At 40.5% G+C, this 22,609-nt stretch overlaps 1 protein-coding gene and 1 long non-coding RNA gene across 2 annotated transcripts in view; one reads left to right on the top strand and one right to left on the bottom strand.

Moving 5' to 3' along the window:
* The window catches only part of LOC128310469 (dopamine D2-like receptor), a 100,397-nt gene that overhangs the window by 15,311 nt on the left and 62,477 nt on the right, over positions 1-22,609 (bottom strand). Inside the window, exons 3-4 of the mRNA XM_053047116.1 lie at positions 10,012-10,121; positions 412-664 (exon numbers count right to left, since the gene is read on the bottom strand). Coding sequence (XP_052903076.1) covers positions 412-664; positions 10,012-10,121 — 363 coding nt within the window. The remainder of the gene's footprint in view (positions 1-411; positions 665-10,011; positions 10,122-22,609) is intronic.
* LOC128310470 (uncharacterized) lies at positions 11,758-12,292 on the top strand. Its single transcript, XR_008288876.1, has 3 exons — positions 11,758-11,989; positions 12,057-12,152; positions 12,229-12,292. It is a non-coding gene; the product is annotated as an uncharacterized LOC128310470 (long non-coding RNA).

Raw genomic sequence — 22,609 nt, 5'->3', positions numbered from 1 at the left:
GTTATTTCCACATTTGCGCTTCTTCTGGAGATGCAGGGAGGAAGTCCTAGCACGAGAAAATGGAGCGTTTGTATGCGTCGCGACTTTTTCCGGTTTATTCTTCTGAGAGTTATTTGTTTGTTTGGAAATTTCATTCTTTATGCTATTTTGTCAGTTATGGGTGGTCGATTAACAGGGAAGGGGAATTTTTATTTGTTTGCCGTCTGGGGCGTTGTTGTTTGCTGGAGGAATGGCACAGTCAACATAACTATGAGCAATGGGGCCTCCAAGGAATGCCCCGGGAAGGTTTCGGTGAATGAACCGATTAAACCCATTATAAATAGAGCTACAATCTGATGGGTCGATGTCAAGATATAATCAGAGCTAATTGGAAATGTTTATCAAACGGAAACGAAAGGCTACGAATCTTACCTTAAAAATATTCCAGTATAAAAAGACCATTATGATACACGGGATATAAAAGCTAGTTAGGGACGAGTACACTATAAAATCGGTATTGTAGAACACACAGAGGTCGGGCGATCGGTCTTGCGTGTTGTTCAGTCCCAGCACTATCGGCGATCCGATCGCAGCCGATATTGCCCACACGAGCAGGATCGTCAGACACACCCGGCGGCTGTTTTTATGTTTCGCGTACTTGATTGGTTGTGTTACCGCGATGTATCTGGAATGGTAAAACGGAAAACAACATATGAAACATTTCGATTCAAAATATTTAGATTCAATCAAATAACGGTTACAAGACATTAACAACATTTCATGTTTACCATCTGTAAATAATGCTGTAAGTGAATGGTTCCAAACTTTAAAAGATTCACAACAAAAAAACCAGAGCAATGTTGTTGTTAATTTACCACTTTAATGACACCTTTAAACATACAATTTCATATTGTTAACAAACCGGTTTAATTCCCCGTTCAAATGCAAAAAAAGTAATGGAACAGTGGTAGCTTTCCTTTTAACTTCTAGCTCAGCTTGAGTCCACAGAACAGGTCTACTGCAATAATTGAATTCTATTCATTCAATTTTCTCCACATTCATTCCAACGGATGCAAATTTCCTACAGTGCTGTCAAGCCGCTCTAATATGAGACACGTGTACATTATGATGCTCTTATTGTTCCTTTCCGATCGAAGCGAAGCGAACCCATGTGGTTGGAATTTGTTTGTAAAAGTATGGTAACACATCTTCAAACGCCCGATATTGATTGCAACATTCCATAGACATTCGTGCATTATGGTTATCGAAATGAAATATTGTGCCACAACTTGTGCCACGTACGAAACGGGAGGCGGTCCGCCTTTAGCCAGCTCCGTAACTACGAAACCCATTATATCAACCATGTATGACCATAGATAAACAAAAGATATGTCCCGCTGGCGGCGTGCCATCGATTCGCAGACGTATCATTTCGAGAAGGGGAAGGATCGTTCTATTTCCTTTAAACGGAATGCCCGAGGATGATGAAATGGAATGATGCATGTACATTTCTCAATATTTGCTCATGATTCGATGAAGGTGAACCCGTGCTTCTTGGTCGCTTTGTCGTGCCCGGGTAGTGAATGGTGACAAATTGGCTTCGAAAGCGATGAAGCCTTCGAGCGCCCAGATGCTTTCGATACAATGATGATTGGAATTCTATTTTCTCTAGACATTATCAACGAAATAGATGAAACCGCTGGCTAAAGCGGCACATAAAACTACCGACGCACGTTACGGGTGTACGTTCGGCAGATTAGCATAACCAGGGGTATAATCCTTTTTCCTGGGTAAAAGACAAGGTTCCCAACCGGTTCCTAAGTTTCATGATACGTTCGTGTTTCCTGTGTACACGAGGCACAGAAAGCGCTCAGCAAACACTAGATGGTGGGCGATTTGGATAAGCACCTTCCGAACTGTTCAGGTGGGCGTTCTATTCCACCGGCAGCCCCTGCCTCACGGCCTGGCCGAAGCCGTTCCAGAGTGGTATTTGAAAATTTCTCGCTCAACCACTAGGTTTCCGGAAAATTGTGGTGCATCCTACCGACAAAGTCAACAGCTCGATCAGGGACGATTTCTGTGGGTGTTGGCAGTTTGTTTGTCACCACGCCACAGACACTGACGTCGCTAAAGGTGAACAGTTCGTGGTCCTACGAGTGAGTAGTTTTTTTTTTTTTTGTAACTACATTTCCCTTCAAGCTACGGTTCCATTCATGGTATCTTTCACGTCTCGAGAGGATGCTTTGTTAGGCTCCCTTGTGTATGGAGTCATCAATCACCTGCCGGGAAAGTTGTAATTCCTGGCAGAGCGTAGCTACAAAACATCCACAGGCCTAGGCAGATCACCGGGGTGTGACTGGCTAAGGTTCGGGATAGAAAACCGGTGCGGGTTTTTAATCAAGTTGACCGATTGATTTATTTAGCTGGTCTGTAAGTCCAGGATCCATCAACTTTGGTACGGTAGAAGAAACTCACGGCAATACTCGAGACGGGAAGACTTTTTGAAGATTGTTTACGTCTGGCGGAAAGGGCTGTTTCGTGTGCAGTATATTAATTTAATTTCTCATACATTGAGTGTGTCAGTTGTGCCGATCAAACTTGATGATGTTATCTCAGGTACGGATAAAAATTATCGCAAAAAATAACACATTTAAGTATAAATCGCTAGAATTACATTTGCTGCTGACAAGACGAATTTCAAAATGGAGCTCGCTCGTCGTTAAATGGTTCACCAAGCAAAAAGAAAACATAAGCTGGCAATGACCAAGTTGTGGGGCCTGGAAAACCCGGTCACCAAAATTTTTGTCAACAAAAACCATTGCGAGCGAGTAATGCATACAGGAAATTAGTACTAATGTCAAAAGGCACGAAAGGTACTAGTTTCCTGTTCAGTCGGAGGCTCTTGCTTCTGGTCCGAACAAAATCCAATTTTCGAAAGAAAATTTTTGAACATCCTTTAATTAGAAAATCTAATTTTTTGAATCTATGTAACTATATAGTGTTACCGATTTTGTAAAATTTACTTAAATCCTTAAAAAGATAACCCAAAACAATGGTTGATTTATTTGTTTTGAATGCAAGCTTACGTCTCTTTTTGTTTCATACATTTTCCACTATAATTTCTTGATTTTTTGCGTAAAATCGGATTGTAACCCTCAACATAACATGGAGCTTATAAAAAATACGCTTAGAGCAATAATAATGGGATAATAATCTTAAAAAAATACCAATTTGTATTTTTTTTAATAAATTTTAACTAAACACGTTCTTTGGCGATTTTCAAAACGATTTTTTGGCAAACTTACAACAATTGAAAAGACGTATTTTATAAGTCAATTAATCACATATTGATTATTTACTTTTTACTTAATGATGTTCCTCACGATCCATATCAAAATATCAGTCAATAAATATGTGTATTGTTCACCAAGTGTTATGAAATGATTACAGGGTCCTCACCACCTTCAAGAAATATCGGTGCATACATGATCATTTAAGATTCATAAAAATGGCAAATAATCATAGCAACCAGTTATTTTTAAGAACTAAAATCGAAGAATCGTTATCCGATTTTAAGCTTAATAGAGGAATTTAATCATCAACTAGGTACGGACCGGTTAGTCCTTTCGCCATACACTCAACCACCGCAATTCTCTTGAATATTTAAAAATACTATCGTATGTTTTATCACAATGTTCTGTTGTAATGAGAGATGATCGCTAAACTTCTATAAGCACGGTCTGGATAAATGACACAAAGAAGCATATCAAGCGAATGAGTGAGTGAAAATCGCATCGCATTAAAAAAGTAAATACATTTGAAACTACAAACAAAAACAAGTAAAAAGGAGCATTGAACGACATTTCCCCGTCAGATGCACTGTTCCACGTGCATTCGAAATTGGCTGCAGTTGTTGAGGCTTGCAGTGGAAGAACTGCATAAAAAGGACATAAACAATGGGTGGCTGTGTTGGTAAGCTTATTTTCAAAGTTCATCTCCATCTGTTCACTCGGGAGATTTGGTGCTAGCCAGAGGCATAGAAGGTGGTAGAAAAGCGTTTATATTTTGCATTTGACAGCCTCTGCTCAAAGTTTCATCGTCGTTCCTGCTTCAATAGTAGTTAGAGTAGACCGTTAAAAAGTACAGAGAAACAGAGAGAGCGAGAGAGAGAGAGAAGAGAGGGGGAGGGTAAGGTATAATAAAAAAACGAAAACAAATGAAATGTATGCAACCACCCAAAGCGGAGATAAAAATGCAACAAAATTTATCTACAAATAGTACACGCTTCTGTTGCTGCTGATGCCGTCGCGTTTATCCTTCGGTTCGGTCGTGTAGCACGATTTTGTTTCCAAATCAGCATAATCTGTAACTTTTACGAGCCAATTCTCCGATGCACAGCTGCATCCCGCCGGTTGACTGTTTTCGAGCATTCGAATCACGGCAACGCCTTTTTGTGACCATTTTTTTTCCTTTTTTTGTTGCTGTCACATTCGGCAGTGATGGGATGGGATGTGGGATTATGCAGCATTGTAGCAATAGCTTTGACAAGTCGTGACATTACATTCAGAGCCCACCGGAGGGGGTTGTGTGCCTGCCAGTTTTGTACGAGCCCCGAACAAGGGGAATTATTTCAATTAGCCCGATTTATCTCAACCCAACCTTCAAACTGCGAACGAAAAGCGGGAAAAATATTATTTCGATTTTTATGGTTCACATTTCGGGGCAGTGTTTGCGGGGCGTTTTTTTTTCCAATGCGCAGTGTCATGTCTGCGACCCATCGTTGTAACGATGGCCAACAAACATGACCGCGAACGAGACACGGTGTATGGAATGCATTTTCATTTCAACTACAACCTGCCCGGGTGGTGGAATGTTTTATATGCAATTGCCATACTGCCTTTATGGCATGTTTTTCACATTCGTTAAACAAACAAAGTGATGCTTCGGACGGCACTTCGTCGGGACTTGTGCTTGTTGCAACAATTTTGCGGTAAGTGACCCGAACATTTGTGTCGTGACACGTAGGTGCTAGGGGACAAGGTGTGTGGTATTAATTCTATCCGGTGTTTCGGTCGTTTTAGAGGCTAAACAAAAGCAAAAGCATGTCCTGTTTTTTTTTTCGAGCAGTATCGTTTTAATCAGAGCGTGACAAAATTACACACCGATACCTCCAGTCACGTTGATTTCCTGGCATAACTACAATAATATCTCGTTATTTGTTGATTTACACGCAATGGATGGCATGAAACATTATTCATCGACTTGAAATGCTTCATCTAAATCAACTCCAATTCAGTAAGCACCGCAATTTTTGATTATCCCAAATATTATTACATTTTCACAGTAATATGAACAACATCAATTCACTGTATCGCATCATGGCTGCAACTGGTGTGGACCATTCATTTGGAAACAAATTAATGGAAAATTTCAGTACAACAGCAAAATAAACCCCTTTTCCATTGTTCCCCGCGTTGCGTTAGTTATGTCTAGTTTGTTTGTGACGCCGGTTACTGATAAATTGCGCAGCCTTCTGGCATTCTGGAAACCATTCGCATCGCTGACCTTTTGCTCACAGATGGTGATGGTTTGTAGTTGTTTATTTTTCGTTAGTTAGTTTTATTTTGTTTTGTTTTTTCCACACCGGCACCAACCCACCCTGCACCAGCAGCAAACGAAACGCATCGTGGCATGTGGAGCAATTTTGCTTGCTGCAGTTCTACCCTGCTTTATGACACCATTTGCATACCTTTATTTGCACCATTAGATTGGTTGTGCGCGTTGCAGCCCTTTTCCCGGGAAGCCCCTTAACCTTTCGAAGGCCGTGTGAATGAAATTGAATTTCGACCCTCAAGGTCTGGCAAACCCTGCGGGGCGATGCAGCTGATTGGAATCGATGTTTTTTTTTTCGCCTCACTTTTATCCATTGGCCGCACCGTCGACAGCAAAGAGCAGTTGCATTGCTGCAGCGGGCTGTTGTTGTTGTTTTGAGATGAAAATGGCAAATGTTGACTCAGCTCGGTGGGGATCACCACCTCATCACTCACAGTCGAGTGAGGGAAAAGGTTAATTAAATACAAACTCGCACACACCCCGGGAGTGTTGCGGTTCGGTTGTAAAAACTACAACAATGCAACAAAAGGGCAAGCACTAGCAATAGTTGCACAGTGCTGTCGGTGGTGTTAATAGACGAGAGATGAGACTACAAAATGAAACCAGTGAAACCCAATATGATTATCTAAGAATGTAAAATGTGAAACGATTTGTGAAACCCTGGGTGATAGGAGAACAGAACATTCTGTTCGCGTGAAAATGGCTCCCTGGTGCGATGGACTACAGCACTGACAGTCTGGGCAGTGTTAAGAGCTGCATAATTACATCATGTTCCGGATGACCTATTGACAGACACACCGTGTAATGGTGGGCGTAGCGTAACGGTGTGGTAGAAAAAAAAACACCCCATAATGCGGTATACCTGTCGCTGACGGAAGTGATGTACCTTTGTTTGTTTTGCTTCTTTCGTCAAGCATTAACGCTTCGGAATAATGTAATGATGTGGTTTCGGGGTCTGCTAGAACAGCGGAAGAAGCGTGTTGTAATTTTCAACATAAGCTGTGGTTTTAATAATCAGATTAAATCAACCAATGCTAGTTAAAACGGTACACCCGTTTTGATATTCGAGCGATTCGATAAACTTCATGAAGCTCTACCTTTTGATGTTTCCGTGCGATTTTTTAATCTCCATTCCCATCTCTTTTCGTGTTTCGTGCGCATAAATGAAATACATTGGATAATGTTTAGATAGAATAAAATGCATGTTATGATACCATATTATCATTGCACTTCAATGAAAAGGATTTTCATATTATTTTGAATCCCATTATAAACAGATATGAAAATTGATTGGAATCCGAAATGGAACAGTGTTATCAATTTCGTTTTCAGTTGACAATTTTGAACAGAATTTTCATATTATGAAAAAAAACATTGAACGATTTAGGAAACGTAACGTGAAAACTAGAAAACTTTTTATCCGATTTTGTGCATTGAAATCAACAACCATTGTGCTGTAAATTAGCAAAGCAAAGCATAAGAAAAATTTGTTTTCTACACAGTTTCCAACACAGCAAATAAATTTTTCATTCCAATTAATTGAAACAGAATTTATAATGTTCAAATAGCCACAGCAAGAAATTGGATCAACTTTCATAACCTGCTGCCTCGCCGTAACTCTCCTTTAAATCTAAAACAAAATACTGTTAGCAGAACAATGTTCCTGCTTTCATAATTGTAAATTATTAACATTGCATTCTATAAACCTATAGTTGATTGGCGCAATGCGCAGTGCTTGTACCAAGACACGAACCGCGGGTTTATCTTCCGATAAACCGTCCCAAACGTTATTCAGAGCGATTCCTCGCAAGTTGAACTCTGTTGCAACGCTGCACTACTCTTTCAGACCTTAACAGGGACAATGGGTTCCTATGTGCCGAACGGATCTTGTTTAACATTTTAATACAAATTTTAAATTAAATTTTCCTCCCATAAACCGCCCATAGCCGGTAACGCAGGATGGAAAACATCCGCCCAAATGTGCACGATGTGTCATTACATCCGAACGAGCTGTAGGCTGATAATATTGAGCCATCCCGCTTTTGGGAAAACACGAACTGCATTTTTAAACTAAAACCCTTCCTGTGTGCTTGCCTGTGTCGGTTAGTCTGCAGTCTACACCATTCTGTATCCATGTGGCGGCCGATACCGATAACTGTCAAAATATTCAAATTAAATATGATAATAAAAGTACGCACCGGATACATGCCTGTTTCGTTGGAATTTTTGGATATTGCTATTAAGTTGCCCGGAAAGTGAAAGGATACAGTTAGGGAATAATATTTCTCGATTGGTTTTTGTTTATTGCTTTGGGCAAAAAATGATGGTGATAAACACGAGAAAGGATACGATATTCAATACACCTATTGTATCAATGGAAAATTCATAACTCTTCAAATGGAATAATGCAACGAAGCTTTTCCCCTAGGTGTTGTTTTATCGTCAAGGCGTTGTGCAATGTTTATTAAAAATATGTTTTTAAGATGCCATTAATTATCTTATCTTACCACCACATTAGTTGTATCACCACATTTGAATATCTGAATTCGCACCAGAAGGATTGGGTAATTTGTAAAAAAATATTGTTTTAATTTTAAAGGTTTTCTTCGCTGCGTTATGTAACAAATGAATTAATACAGACGTAGTTAATTCTCTAAATAACAAACAATAACGAATACATAAATTAGATTTATCGATATTTATGTTTTTATGACACATAAACATTCCTTTCATCAAAACTGTATCATGTGATATAGCAGGATGATTTCACTACATTCAACAAGAATAACAACTCGTTGTATGTCAGGGGATCCGCTGTATGACAGAGGGCCTATGGAGAAGGGGAAGTGAAACTAATTATTTGATAATAACTGTTTCAAAATAAGCATTTACCATTCAATTAACTTCACCGCCTTTCTGTTCGACAAGGGACCGAAATATATTTCCCGGACTCCCACTCTGGGAGCACTGCATAAGTTAAAATAGCGGCAATAGGCCTTCAGTAGCAGTTGGTGTACAATTTTGATTAAAATTTTCTCTCAGCACATTGGCGCAACATTGGCTTTCACCTATCACAAACTGGTTGGGACTTAGTTAAATCAATAATTCCGGATTGGTTGTGCCGGATCCGGTGGTTTATATTATCTATCAACGGATGTTTACGGAAACCGAATTGTAATCTCTAGCGGCATCTAGGTCCAATTATGAGATTCGAAAATGTTTTGCAGATTGAGTGTGGCAGACCGTTGTATTTAATTATAATTTCAATCTGCTTTTAATGATGGCCGTACAAAGGATGCAGCGAACGGATTGATAGAATTACCAAAAAACCAAAACAGAAACAAAACAAACTTTTACTCGAATCAAATTAAAAAAAAATTACATATATTTTAATATAATTAATCGATCCCGTTTTTCTGATCCTACGGCCGAGTTGCTGGTTCATTAAAAACAGCTGACATCAAAAGGCCTTAATTAAGTATTAGTAATATTATATATGCGAGCCGTATGAGCGGTAAGTCTTCTGTTTGTGATATATTGGTTGATGATATAGCAGAAATTGATAGCTTTTTTGAGCGTGTTTCAAAAAGTATAAGTAGAGTACGACTTCGCATTTAAACGTTACAATGAATACATGGATACAATGTGTATAAAGATTGTTGCAAAAAAAAAACATTTTAACGTACTTGCAGTGGTCCTCAAGCTTCATTTCTGACATTTTCGAAACATCATCTAAAACTAGATCATTCGACATCTTAGGAACAGCTCAATTATGAACACAAAAGCACGAATAACAAGTACACAAAAATTATTACATTCTGTTTCTCCTAAAATACGACGATCACTCGTTCTAGGCATGATTTGCTCAGCTCTCTTTTCACAGATCGACCTGAGTTGAGGTAATATTTCTTTTTTTCTAAAGCAATAAATTCGGAAATACACAACACAACACAAGCAAATGGTAGATCGTAAACCTTAGCTCATCTTTACTAACGTGTGCAGCCAAATGTACGAGTTTGGTTCATATTTTACCGCATTTCGTGCAGCTCCGGTATGATAAATTACTCACACTACTTTCTACGACGAGTATTCGTATTGAAGCTAGTGGGCAACACTTGAAGCATGCTTTCAAGAGGAAAATAGCATCATGTATGCTGCTCAGTTTATAACAATGTAGAAACATGATTTCGAACAAGCGCTCTACCTATATGACCCATGAAATAAAGGTTTTCACCTGCGGATTGGAGAGCTTTCGCTTTGAAAGGCATAAGTTTAAGATTTCGCCTTGACCTTTATTTACGTTATTGGTCGTTTTCTATCGCCCGCATTCCTTCTTTATTAATTAAAACATCAATTAGCCACTTGAAAATGAGAGAAGAAAAAAATGCAACCAGTAAATCAGCCCATGTTCGTACTTACCTGTCTATTGATATTGCAACTAAATTAAATATCGACGAAGTTGAGCATATCACATCCATAGCTATATAGAAATCACAAGCAAAATTTGGCAACGTCCATGCACCATTCACCTGAAAAAGCATGAAAAAAGAGACAGTGTTAGATAAAGGGCGGAGATAAATTTAACAAAAAGTGTCGACGTAAAAAAAATAGCAATCCCATGTAAAATAAATCAGGGCACATGAATGGCTAAATGGGCTCTTAAAAGTAAATTTTATGGTTGAGGCAAGCGCAAAAAATGGTCCCCCGGCCCGATTTGGACGCTGACCCATTTCCCAGTGCCGTATGCTCTGGAGAGCACTTTGAAAAGTTGACTTGCACGAAACCAAGCAAGAAGCTATGGTCGAGCGCAAAGAAACGAATGTTTTATGCAAAGTTCATTTTAGGGTTTCGGCACCCGCAAAATGGAAGGTTCCAATCGATCCGTCTACCAGACCCGGTTTGAACGTACGCCCGGTTCGTTGGGTATGGGAGCTATCTGTCAGCTGCGGAAAGTAATTATAGACTTCCGACCCCTTGAACGATCTCAACACTGCATCGATGCCGCTGCTGACAACGATGCTTTTCAGCTGACGAATTTGACTGCAGCGACGCTTCTGCTGTGCTTTGTTTGTGCTTTCTCGTCACGTTCCGGCCGAGCCACTTTTGTTCTGGGTCGCCTCATTGCGCCAAGAACTGCAGACGACAGACAAGGCCTGTCCGTGTTTGCTTCCAGCACTCGGTTTATCCGCCCTCGGGGGAATTGATAGGAAATTAATGTCCGGGGCAACCGAAACGCGCTGCCTTGGACATGGTGGCTCTGAACTAATTTTGCTACTACATTTTCATGCCTAGACGCTGGTCAACCCACGGTTTCAACCGAGTGGTAGCAGCGTCTGGTGAAACCATGCTTTGCTAATGACTAACGTTCCTTTCCGGAACAAACAGAAATTACGTCTTAATATCCTTTCCGGAAGAAAAAAAAAACATAGAATTTTAAAGAAGATATTGTTTAAAGACAAAGCATAGATAGAGCAGACAAAATTAAATGAGCTTCATGGGCACACTTACTATAAGTACTTTTTTATCAGTGCATAACAGCAGTCCTCAACCATGAATAATATCAGTGCATCTTAAATAGTTATTAGATTTTAGGTCATAGATAAGCAACCGTTCAGTGTTGCAGTTGTTTGTACAGTATACAACAAAATAAAAATTTAGAAAAATAAACTGTTTATTATAATGTAAAAACTCTGATTCAAATATTGGCATCCTTCATGTTCAGCATTTTCGTTCGGCAACATTCAGCCATAGAAATTAAATTGTCGTCATCGTGTACAAACTTTACAGGTGGAGGCGCCCGGTACTTGACAAAATCAAACCCGGTGGAGGCGCCCAGTGTTTGACTAAAAAACGGAAATACCCGATTTAAATACGATTCAGGGCAACAAAACACAAAAATTAGTCACAACCCAGCGGTCAAGCTTTTACTCGTTTCTCTGCGTTTCACCCACTTCCAACCCTCGTTGGCCTATACTTTTACGCATCGACACATGCTATCTCCGTTTTTTTGTTCGTCAAGCATGTTCTTCTCTCGCTCTTTCCGAACTTTACGAAAGTTTCGCACCGTCCGCGATGTGTATGTACACGTTGAGCTTATGGAATTATCCATGTGTGTGTAAAAATCATTTTGACAGGACCGACTTTCCGTAGTAGCCATAGTTTGTTTTGCTTCGACGTGGAAAGGTGTCTTGTCAGAATAGAAGAAAAATGGTGTATAAAACCATTAAAAACGATTAAAAATGGCATCCAATCGAAAGAACCAACTACCTCCCAGTGACTGGAAAGGGAAACCACAGAAATCGGAAAGGCAACATTGAAAAAAGTGGTGGAAAGTTGACCAACGCATCGTCGAGGCAAGTTGACGCTGAAAACACATTAAGGCTACTGCGGGATGTTGGTAAGTATCTGAATTCAATACATTTGGACTAATTCATCTAATTTACATCTTCTTTTTATCGGTGTAGGTATTTTTTTGTTATTGTAAAGTGATTGGCACGAAGGACAAGACAATGAACACTGCCCAAGAAGAATGAAGCGGAAAGGACAAAAAATGAAGCATGGTAAGTGTGTACTTTGGTGTGTTTTATACAAAATATAATGATTTATTTATTAATTGATACATTGTTTTATTTCCAGACCTACGCATAACAACATATCTATAAACAAGATAAGTGCTAGTGGAAAATATGTTAATAAAAGCAATAATAAATTATTTAAAAAAACACTTTTTGTCCTATGGTATGATGACATAATCCCAAAATGCAAGAAAATAACGCACCCATACCTAAGCGGTTACCGCGCTGCACACCAATACATGCACAAAAAAGCTCTTCGTTAAGCGGGCTTCACAGAGGCTTCACTCGGACCAACTGAAGCCTCTGTGAAGCCCGCTTAACGAAGATTTTGACCGCTGGGAAGCTGCTCCCATTCCACCTACGTTCAGATAATTAAACATTATTACACACTTGACATTTGGAAGGATGTTGTGATACTTAACTTGTGACACAAACTTTAAAGTTCCGATTTAATCATAGTTCAAGTTTCATTTAATCATACAAGAATAACAGGACGAAAGAGCCAAGAAGACAAATGCTTTCACATTCGTTTATTTTATTTTTTTTCTCGCTGAGCGAATAAATCAATACACATTGATCATTACACTTTACAACGAAGAGGGCAAAACAACTTTAAATAAGTTTTTTCAAGTTAAGCGTTTTTACTAATTAAGTCATTTAGTTTATTATTACTTGTTATGATTAAAGGAATATCAGTCATGAATTATAATATGTACAGAGAGTATGTAAGGACTTTTCTTTAATGCTAAATGTTGAGTTCCGGAAATGTTCCGGAAGTTTTTCTGTAATCGTCTTACAAATATATTTATTCACCCTAATCCTGGACTGCCCATCGATTTCCTAGAGAACGAAACGTACTTACCACAATTCGATGAACATCGCTTACGCGATACTATCTAACGCGCTTAGCTGTGGAGCTCATTTTATTTTATTTGCTTTGAAAATGAACAGCACTTCTTACTGAATATTTCTTCGAAACATTCAATGCCGCCTTGGATGTTTCGTTTACAGCATCGAGTGTATTAAAAAAAACCCTCCCTGATGCCCCTGATTGTTGTCTCATTCCCCTCTGTAAGATGTCGGAACTGTTACTGCGAAGGACATTCAAAAATAAAACGACACAAAACGACCATTACCCGCGAAGTAATGCGTGCCTGCTCCGGTAAAGGGCTTCGGTATTTTCCATAACACTTTGGGGATGGGATTTTCCGGGAAATACCATCACCCACGCGGTACACGATTTAACAGATTTTGGAAAATTGTTCTCTTGGTCCGTTACCGAGTTCGTCCGAGCGGCAAATAGCCTACAGAGTTGTGGTTACCGCGAGAAATCGGGTCAGAGCTTTAACAGCGGATGGGGGTGTGCATGAAGAAATTCCACCCCGATAGTTCGTTTGTTCTTTGCCGCTGTGGCATTACGTTGTCTTATGAGATGCTTCCGGGCACATCCATAATTCTGACCAGCTCGTGTGCTCGTCGGTTTGTTGGTTTTCTGAGCAGAAAGATAAACCTGCCACACCTGCCGCCAGTCGAGCAGTTCCGATTGCCTACGGACAGCGGGGAACATTGGAAGCACGAACAAAATCAAATAAAGGAAACAACCTTCAGGTTCGTTCAGTAATCCTGTCAGTATCCGGTTCTGCGACGAGAAGAACGCACCAAAAAAAAAACGCAACACCACGACCATCCGTGCGCACGCCGTGATTGTTCGCATGAGTGCCATTTCGAAATGACACGAGGGGTTCTAGTAATCGATCGTTTCGGCTAAACCGTCCGTAACTAATGGCACCATAATTTCCCTCGGGGAACGAGAAACCGAAACACCGATATCTGAACGCAGAACGCACTCGTAACACGGCAAGCGCAATGCTAGGTAGCGCCGGTGTGTATCCGGAAACGAGTGGCCGGATTTCTGGCCCGAGATACAAAACACACTCAGGACAATGATTTGGCCGGAGGAGGAATCGTAACAAAACACACGCACATACCTGCAAAACTGCAGGAGTGAGTATCGAGCTGCATGGTTCACCACAAATCTTTCGAATTCCTCAGATTCACGCGCGTGAGTCCACAGTTCTTGCAGTGCTTCCCAAAGAAAATGACCGCACACGATCTCGTTGGAAGTGTAATTGTTGGCTGGCAGGGAGTGTTGGGTTTCTCTCAGGATTCCGTAACCATTTTCCCACGAAGAGCTGCACACACGTACAGACCCGTCACTATCGTTCGCCTGGCAAAAGGGAAGGATATATTCGGTTCGTGCTGTTTACAGCGGGGATCTTCAAACAACGCCACTGACGGACAGCATTACGCTGGTAATCCAACGCCTCCATCGTCTGACCCACTACAACATCAGCAGGTGTAATGATTGGGGCATGGGTTTTTTTGTTCAGACGGGGCCCAATACCTCCCGCGGTTCGCAAACATTCATTTCATCTTCTGTTGCTGTTATCCAAAACATCCCGGGGGAAATGATTTCCCAAAAAATCCTCGATTACATATCGGACGCAACCATCTTTCGGTTCCATGCAAGGAATGACCAGAAGCGTATCTCGCGTATCCGCTTGCGATAACATTGACATCCTACGGGTTCGCTATTGCGTGTCACCCGTGTCCACACTTTGATCCACCATTTGATGGTGCTGCTGGTTGATGGTGTTTAGCATCTGGAAGGTGCCGAAACCTGAGCTCCCGGCCACCCAAACCCAAACCCACCCGGGACATCTTCCCTGTCTCGCATGGCCGAAACCATCAATATTCGGTTTCACGACGACTGATGCTGACGGAGTTTTCCCAGACGCGGGAGACGCAGCAAAATGAAAATACGTGGATTATGTAGGGAAATTTAGTGGTGCGATTTATGGAATTCGAATCCATGCCCGAGCGTTTGGGTGGCGAATTGGCAACATAGTGTGCTCAGCTGCTCGTTAGCGCTTGTACGCCCGAGGTGAGCTGGGAATCGTAATGTCATTTGGCGGATGATCCTTTGAACGAAATTTCGCCCCATGTGCTTTTTGGCACTTGGCTGGCTCGTTGGCTGGCTGGCAAAAGCGTTCCGCTACGATGGATGGTTGTATTGCGAAATGGTGTACAAGTCGTTAATGTCAGTGACGCCTTAGTAATCGAAATGTGCGATAATTTGCGAAATTAGTTCCGTTAGGTTGCTAGGATTTACGCAATACGGCAGGATAAGGCGATAATCTTTGGGATTTCAGCTTATGACCATACAAGAACTGTGATGGTCTCTTATGGTTGGCATTGCATTGAGTAGCGTCATAATGTAAATGTTCTTTGGATGAAGAATTAAAGATAAAATATTTTATTTGACACTTACATTAAACATGATGATTGAAATGATTATTATTTAAAACATTAAAAGATACAACTTTGACTATTTTTTGCATTTGATGTTATTACGAATATTTTGGCTGAAATAATTTTATTATTCCAACATTGAGCATAGCATCTTCGACAGCTAATAGAAGCCAAAAGTGTAAAGCTTGTTGTAAAGTTGGTTCTACACAATAATTGCCATAAATTGACATAAATTGCTTGCTAAAACGACTGACCTGATCACATAATACACTATTTAAATTCAGTTAAAATAACCTGCCAATCATCTGTAGTTTGTAGATTTTGTCTTAGCTTTCTCCAAACTGTCTACAAATTTCGTTTACCATCATCCTATGAACGTGACATTTTTACCGTACAATCATAAATTAAATGAAAAATGCAAACGCCAACGCACGTGACATTCACTTTCCGTGGAAAGCTTGCATAATTAATTGCTCCCGAAGGTACATTCAGGTGGTACGGCGAACGCAGCAAAAGAATAAATAATGCTCGCGTTGAAATTAAATCTATGCTGAAAGTCTACGACCATTTGAACACATTTTTCAACACACGACGTTCGGATTGTCAGCTGCATTATAAAACAAACATGAAATACATTTCAACAAAGTCTATCCGATATTTTTAAATTGTTAGTTCTACTTTAGCAGGTGCTGGTGTGCAATTGCGCAAACGTTTCTCACTTCACTAAGCAGCTTTAATCCGATTCCGAAAACCGCCATAAGCTAGGAATTGAATCGCCCGATTCAATGCATATAAAAGAACTCGCACAACTTGTCAATTCATGGACGATTTCGGGCAACAAAACTAAATGGTGCTGGGACGTGATAGAGACATTGCATCACACAGTGGCTGTGGTCAAAGGATCAGGAATGGGAAAAAGGTAAGACATGAAAAATGAAACCGTCGCTCCCTTTCACCCCCACCGCCAGCAGCGCCATCGGTTTGAGGGTCGAGCGTGATTTACGACAATCTGCGAAAATCTATCAATTTTCATGTCTCGAGCTTCAACAAAGATCGCCTACTTTGCCAGCCCGTGAAGGTAAGCACGGGCCACGCCGGACCACGCCGCAATGATGCCAATCGAGTGACGGTATGGTGGGAGAAAATAAGTAGAAAAGCGCAAGGGGATTTGGAGGATTCGAATTTTTTATCATTCCCACAACTGGAAAAAGCAAAAATTTTATCGAGTTAAGATATTTCATCCTTGCTTTTCCTTGCCTTCTGCTTGCTGCCCAGTCGGTACGGTTAGGCTGGTACCTTTTTTTGCTGTTGCTTACTTTCGTTTAGTTCTGCCGTCTACCAGTATTTCGTTTAATATTCTTCGGGAGACCGCGTGCTGCGATACCCTTGACGACGCAGACGCTCTTCCGGGAAAATCTAATTTTGTCCCTTGAAAGTTTTGATTAAAACAACCGCTATCGCGGCCACTTTCCGCACATTGTGACGTATCGCAGCCGAGTGGTTTCCGTTGTTCGGTCTCTGGACCTCTGCAGCCCTCTACGTTTAGTTTCGGTTGTCTAAATATTTATGGTACGGGATTTTGGTACCGGGGGGAACTTTTTATTGCCCCGTGGATTTTGTTTTGATAACAACAATCACGTTAATTGATTGTACCGATTTTTTACCTCATTCGGTGAGATTTGCTTTGTTTTCAATGCAGCCTCATTGTCCTGTTCATTACCGTGTGGTCTGCTGTGTACGAAACTGCCTACCATTTAATTTGATCGGTTTTATGAAACGTGTTGAGGTAAATAGACCAACAACAGCAACAAAAGAAATAGAATAGAACATAAACGATGGTGTGCACATCAAAACGAAATGAAAAACCATCCTATTCTGCTGGTGAACATGTCATCTCTTTACGACTGTCCTTGATACTTTATGTCCATTTCAGAATGAAATGAAACACAATTTGTCTAAATGATTTCTGTGGAAAAAGTGCTATTGTGTGAGCATTGCCTGCAAATCGCCGAAGGGTACGTTGGCATAAGATCTTGATTAGAGAGGGGAGATTTACGATCGAAGTGCCAAATTAATTACGCCATAAAGTTTTAAACCACTGTGATACGGGCAACCGGGATTCCAACGAATACGCGATACTTAATCAAGATGGTCAAAAAACCATGCTGACCGACTGAATAGCCCCAACCCAAAAGGCTAACGGAACGTTACCCGGCAACGTGCTGGTAGAAATTACAAATGGGCCACGTTACGTGCTATCGGTTCCAGGTTTGAGCGATTACTTGGCGCTTTCGCCACGGCAAGCGAATGGCCGGAGGCTTCCATCTCACGATAACTTTTCTATTTAATTGGTTGGTAATGACCTCAGCGTACCAACTAAGCATTACATTTGAATGCTTAATTATTTTTGAGCCTTGCCCAGCTGTGTTGCGCGTATTTTGATATCAATTATGGTCAAACACTGAACCGAGTGAATTACCAGGATGAGTAAAAATGCGCGCCAGGAAATGTGCTAACCATAGTGCACTAAAATTAGCTCAAACATTATTGCTGGTAATAAAGCAAACATTATCGAAATTAATAAAATGGAAAATAATGTTACTCTGGCCAGACATTTTTGACATTTCCGATACAAGAATCTGGCCTCCCAATGCAGTTTATAAAAATATTCATAATTATCATAAGGGCTCATTCAATTATTACGTAACGCTAAAATTGTAAATTTGAAAATACGGCATTGCCGTCATAATATAAATTAAATAAAATAAAATTGTAAATTTTCGACCCCCTCCCCCCCTATTGTAACACTGGACGCAACCCCCTCCATTAATTACGTAACAGTTCGTTGACCCCACTCCCCCTCTTGTTTAAAAAAAATGAAATTTTCTTAAGTAATCTATGAAATCCATCGTATTTCGACAAATGCAAAAAGAAATTTGTTTCTTACTGCCTAATAAATTTACTACTCGCGCCAATTTACTACTAACTTGCTGAATCGTTGCTAATAATTTGAAGCGGTTTTAGAACCAGCTTCAATCTATACAGCTACGATTCTGCGTACGATAATTCATTAACCAAGTTTGTTTTCAGACTGTCAGGCGATTTAGACTAGCCTGGGCCCCGGTGGGCTGGTCACGTCAAGAGAATGACGCCGGACGACCCTGTCCAAAAAGCCGTTTTAGGTTGTCCTCATGGACGGAGAAGGCTTGGTAGTTGGCAAATTAAGTTAGAGGGATGCCGTTGATGGGTCCAACAGACCGATCGGGATTATGGATTTGCTAACGACGGCACTCGACCGTAGGTGGTTTAGAGAGGACCCTTGCAGCGGGTCAAGACCACGAAGCGCCGGAAAACTCAAAACTCAAACCCATTGTTATCATTTAACACCCAGTTGAACATCATTAATTTAAAAAGTCAATAAAAAATTGCATTTGGTTAGGAAAAAACAGCTAAATTGAATTGATACGCATCGTAAAATTCAGCACCATTAAAATCAACTATTATAGCTGGTATGCTGAGTTCAAACACGGTCATACAAGCACCGAGCACGATGTTGCACGTTCTAGTTGGCAAAAGTTATTCATTGTACCGTAAAAGAGTTTCCGAGCATTAAATTATATTGAATAATTAACTGTAGTAAGGTTAATGATTGATGTATGATTGTATGAAGCTCTTTACGATAGTGGATAACTTGGATGCATCATTCTGAGTCTGTTTAGAGCTCTTCAAGCTCAATGTAAGTTTTAAGAGTCGACGATGCCTGCTATGTGACAATGGATGTAAACTGGATCCACTACTCCACACATCGGAATTCAAAATCACCAACTGAGTAGACACCAGAAGTTCTCAATGAATGGGTAGCAGAAGATACCAAGAGACTTGACAAGTAGATAGATAACATGGAATTTGTATAAAAATCCCTTAAATAAGTTAATTTTTTTTTACATAGACTGTGAAGCGGTAATCTAAATATAATCTTATTTTATGTATCGTAACAGAAAGTTCAACTCCTCCTCCACCCTATGTAACAAATCGTAACGCTGGTACTGACCCCCTCCCCCTATCAGCGTTACGTAATAATTGAATGAGCCCTAACAGTTGTTCAGTTTTACTCACGTATGCAAACTGTTAGCTATTATCTCCTGCAGTGACTGTGGCGATCTTCGTCAACGTATGCAAACTAATAACGGATTTACAGTGTTTGAGTTACCACATTATCTTTTATCATACCCACATTAGCGCTAATACTAACCGTAACAGCATTCAACATTGTCGAATTATGATTGGAACCGGAAAACGTAACGGCAGGTTGCCATATGCCTACCATCCACTCAATCGTGAACTTTTCAATCCTTAATAGATGTGAAGGGCAATTTCAACCACAAATGTTGATATCCACCGCCGCAAGGTGTGCTTCGATGTTTTTCATCAAAAATTGAACATACACCATGTTGGCCAGATTATGGCACCAACTTTACCAACATTTTGCACCCCAAGAAAAGTGAACGCGGTGTGCTATAAAACCGATTTGTTATTTTTCAAACAGCAGCCGTCTACGACATAACACAACGTAACACGTAACTTCACAAATTGACCTACTCCACTGCTGGCAAGAAGTAAAAATTTAATCTTTATGGTACTTTCTCACAACTTTCCCGGCGAGCGACGGAGCTTAGAACAAAACGATGCAGATTATGATGGTGCGACTTACGGCGCCGTGCTCTCGAGCGTGGTAAGAAAAAATAAGTTCAAATTATGATGAGCGATCGTGTTAGTGCCCGAACCGACTAAGACACTTTGCAGAGCATATTATCGTCATTGTCATCATTATTAACAGCATCATCGTTTCACTGCGGATGGTAATGGGTGAAAGTTATGTTCGCCCAAAAAAAAGGCCCCTCCCACAGCCCCACGGTGGAAGGGTTTCTGGAAACCACCGAAATTGTACGAATATTTCGGTAAGCATGTGTCCGAAAGAGCGTACGGTTATCGCCCAGTGGACTGTTCGTACCCGGCAGAACTGGTAAAGGAGTCGTAAAAGAAAGAAAGCGCAACACAAAGAACTCACAACACGCGCACGAGAACTGCTCCAGGAAAGGCCTCTAGCCTGCCGGCACGCTGCGGAGCAAACTCATAACGTAACTAATTTACAATGTTTCGTAGCTCATTTATTTTCAGCCCTTAGTCTCAAATTTCTGCCCACTTGCTTGCTCTCGAAGCAGGGGCGCTGAAGAGTCAGACTTCTAAAGATCTTGCAAAACGGGGTTCTGTAACCGAGAAATGGCTTTCGTTGTCCATTTTTAACCTCTTTCTTTATGTTTCGCTTGGGCAGACGGCAGAGGATGAAAAATGAGTGTCAAACTGTTGCTTCGCATCACCAGACTGCGGAACATTGTAGCATAATAAGCACACAATAATTGAACAATGTATAGACGCAATTATTTTCGCCAAACTTTTGGATCATTGTAAAGGAATATTACTCATGGTGTTTGCTACTTAATTAAATTTACCTTACAACACCTTTGCGTGTATTTTTTGTTGTACAATAATTGACATTTGTTATATACCTTCGAAACAGATAACAGTCTTTTCCCTACGTCTATTTCCCGAGCGACACTCGAGATGGATTCACGATTGGGCAATATGCGAGATTTAAAGTTTTTAAAGCTCATGTTATTATGTATGAAGGGTTCAGTTTTTTTTGTTCAAAATTCAGATATTTCCAAAAACAATTTTATTATAAAAATTTCTTACGGAAAAGCAAATTGTCGAAATACACTTAAGTAAATCAATTTTGAATGGGCTTCATAACGAGAGTAAATTTTCTAGACTTTAAAATAAATAGTTCCGATTTTAAATTTTAAACGAAATTTAAACAATGCTATAAAGAATATTTGATATATTTGAAAATTCCAGTGCCTACTTTGCCGACACACTTTTTTCGCGCAGTTCGAAAAATTACTGTTCTTTAATTTACCCAACACGTTTATCATTTTCTTCTCACGCATTTAAAAAAGGGGCATAAAACGACTTAAAGTTATCATTTATTGGCATAGTGAACCTTCATGGTGTTGTTAGAATGTGTTCCACACAAAACAAGATAATGTTTTGCCGCCATTTTGCGCTCCACTGACAAAATTATTAACAATGCACTATGCGACACACGGTTCCTATCTCACCGCACTACTCGCGCATAATTGTACACGTATACGTACTTATGCATGATGCGATAAACAGAATGATGCCGCAGCCAAAATGGGAGAAAAGGTTTTACAAATGCGGCTTTTGTCTAGACATGAGAGGGGATTTTATCAGTCATACTGTAACAGAGCTGAAGCTTCACTACTTGACAAACGATATCATCCCAACACGTCAATTGTTGGGCGACGCTGTTTATTAGAACGATGAACGAACGTACCCGATTTCCACGTGCAATGTTGGGCTGCATCTAATTAACAAGACTAAACCCCCAGATGCATACGGAAGTCAGCTATGTTGGTTCACAGTGCTCTATAGCTGCCTTCGACCGTACGCACCGCAGAGAACCAGGCAATTAAGGTTCCTTGTACCATTCAGTTGCGTTCCACAAGTACGAATTCCCATGCACATTCCTCGTACTGGCAATTCTTTTCCAGTTCTAACCATCATGTGCTTGGATGGTTGTTTCGCAGAAAAACTCCGCTAGCTTCATGCGCTCCGTCCCCTATCTGGAGAGATTGATATCTCATTTTAACAATCTCTAAGTGGCATGCATACAAAAAATGATATAACCACGTAGTTCGAGCTGCAAGCGAACAAATTTCGCTATGACAGAGTGAATCGCCGGCATTCACTACTTGCTGGCAAACTATTCAAATGCGGAAACTGACTTTTCCCGCGGGATCGGCACATGATCGCAACCGATAAGGTAACACATCGAAGGTGGAATGCACGTTAAATAAAGCATTCGTGAAGTTTCAGCACCGCAGCGCGTTTCACCTGCTGCCTTATGCTGGTAATCAGGGCGGCTACCCACAGCCATACGTGTAGCTGCCAATCGTCGCAAATCCGATCTGAAGTTCTACGGGTTGCGTTCATATCGTGCTCGAAACGACATGACAACAACCTTCGTGCAAAAGGGTGTACAGTTG

Source organism: Anopheles moucheti, chromosome 2 (assembly GCF_943734755.1).
Source record: "Anopheles moucheti chromosome 2, idAnoMoucSN_F20_07, whole genome shotgun sequence".
Classification (NCBI taxonomy): Eukaryota; Metazoa; Arthropoda; class Insecta; order Diptera; family Culicidae; genus Anopheles; species Anopheles moucheti.
The sequence above is the reverse complement of the archived record's forward strand: the minus strand, read 5'-3'. Positions and strand labels throughout refer to the sequence as shown.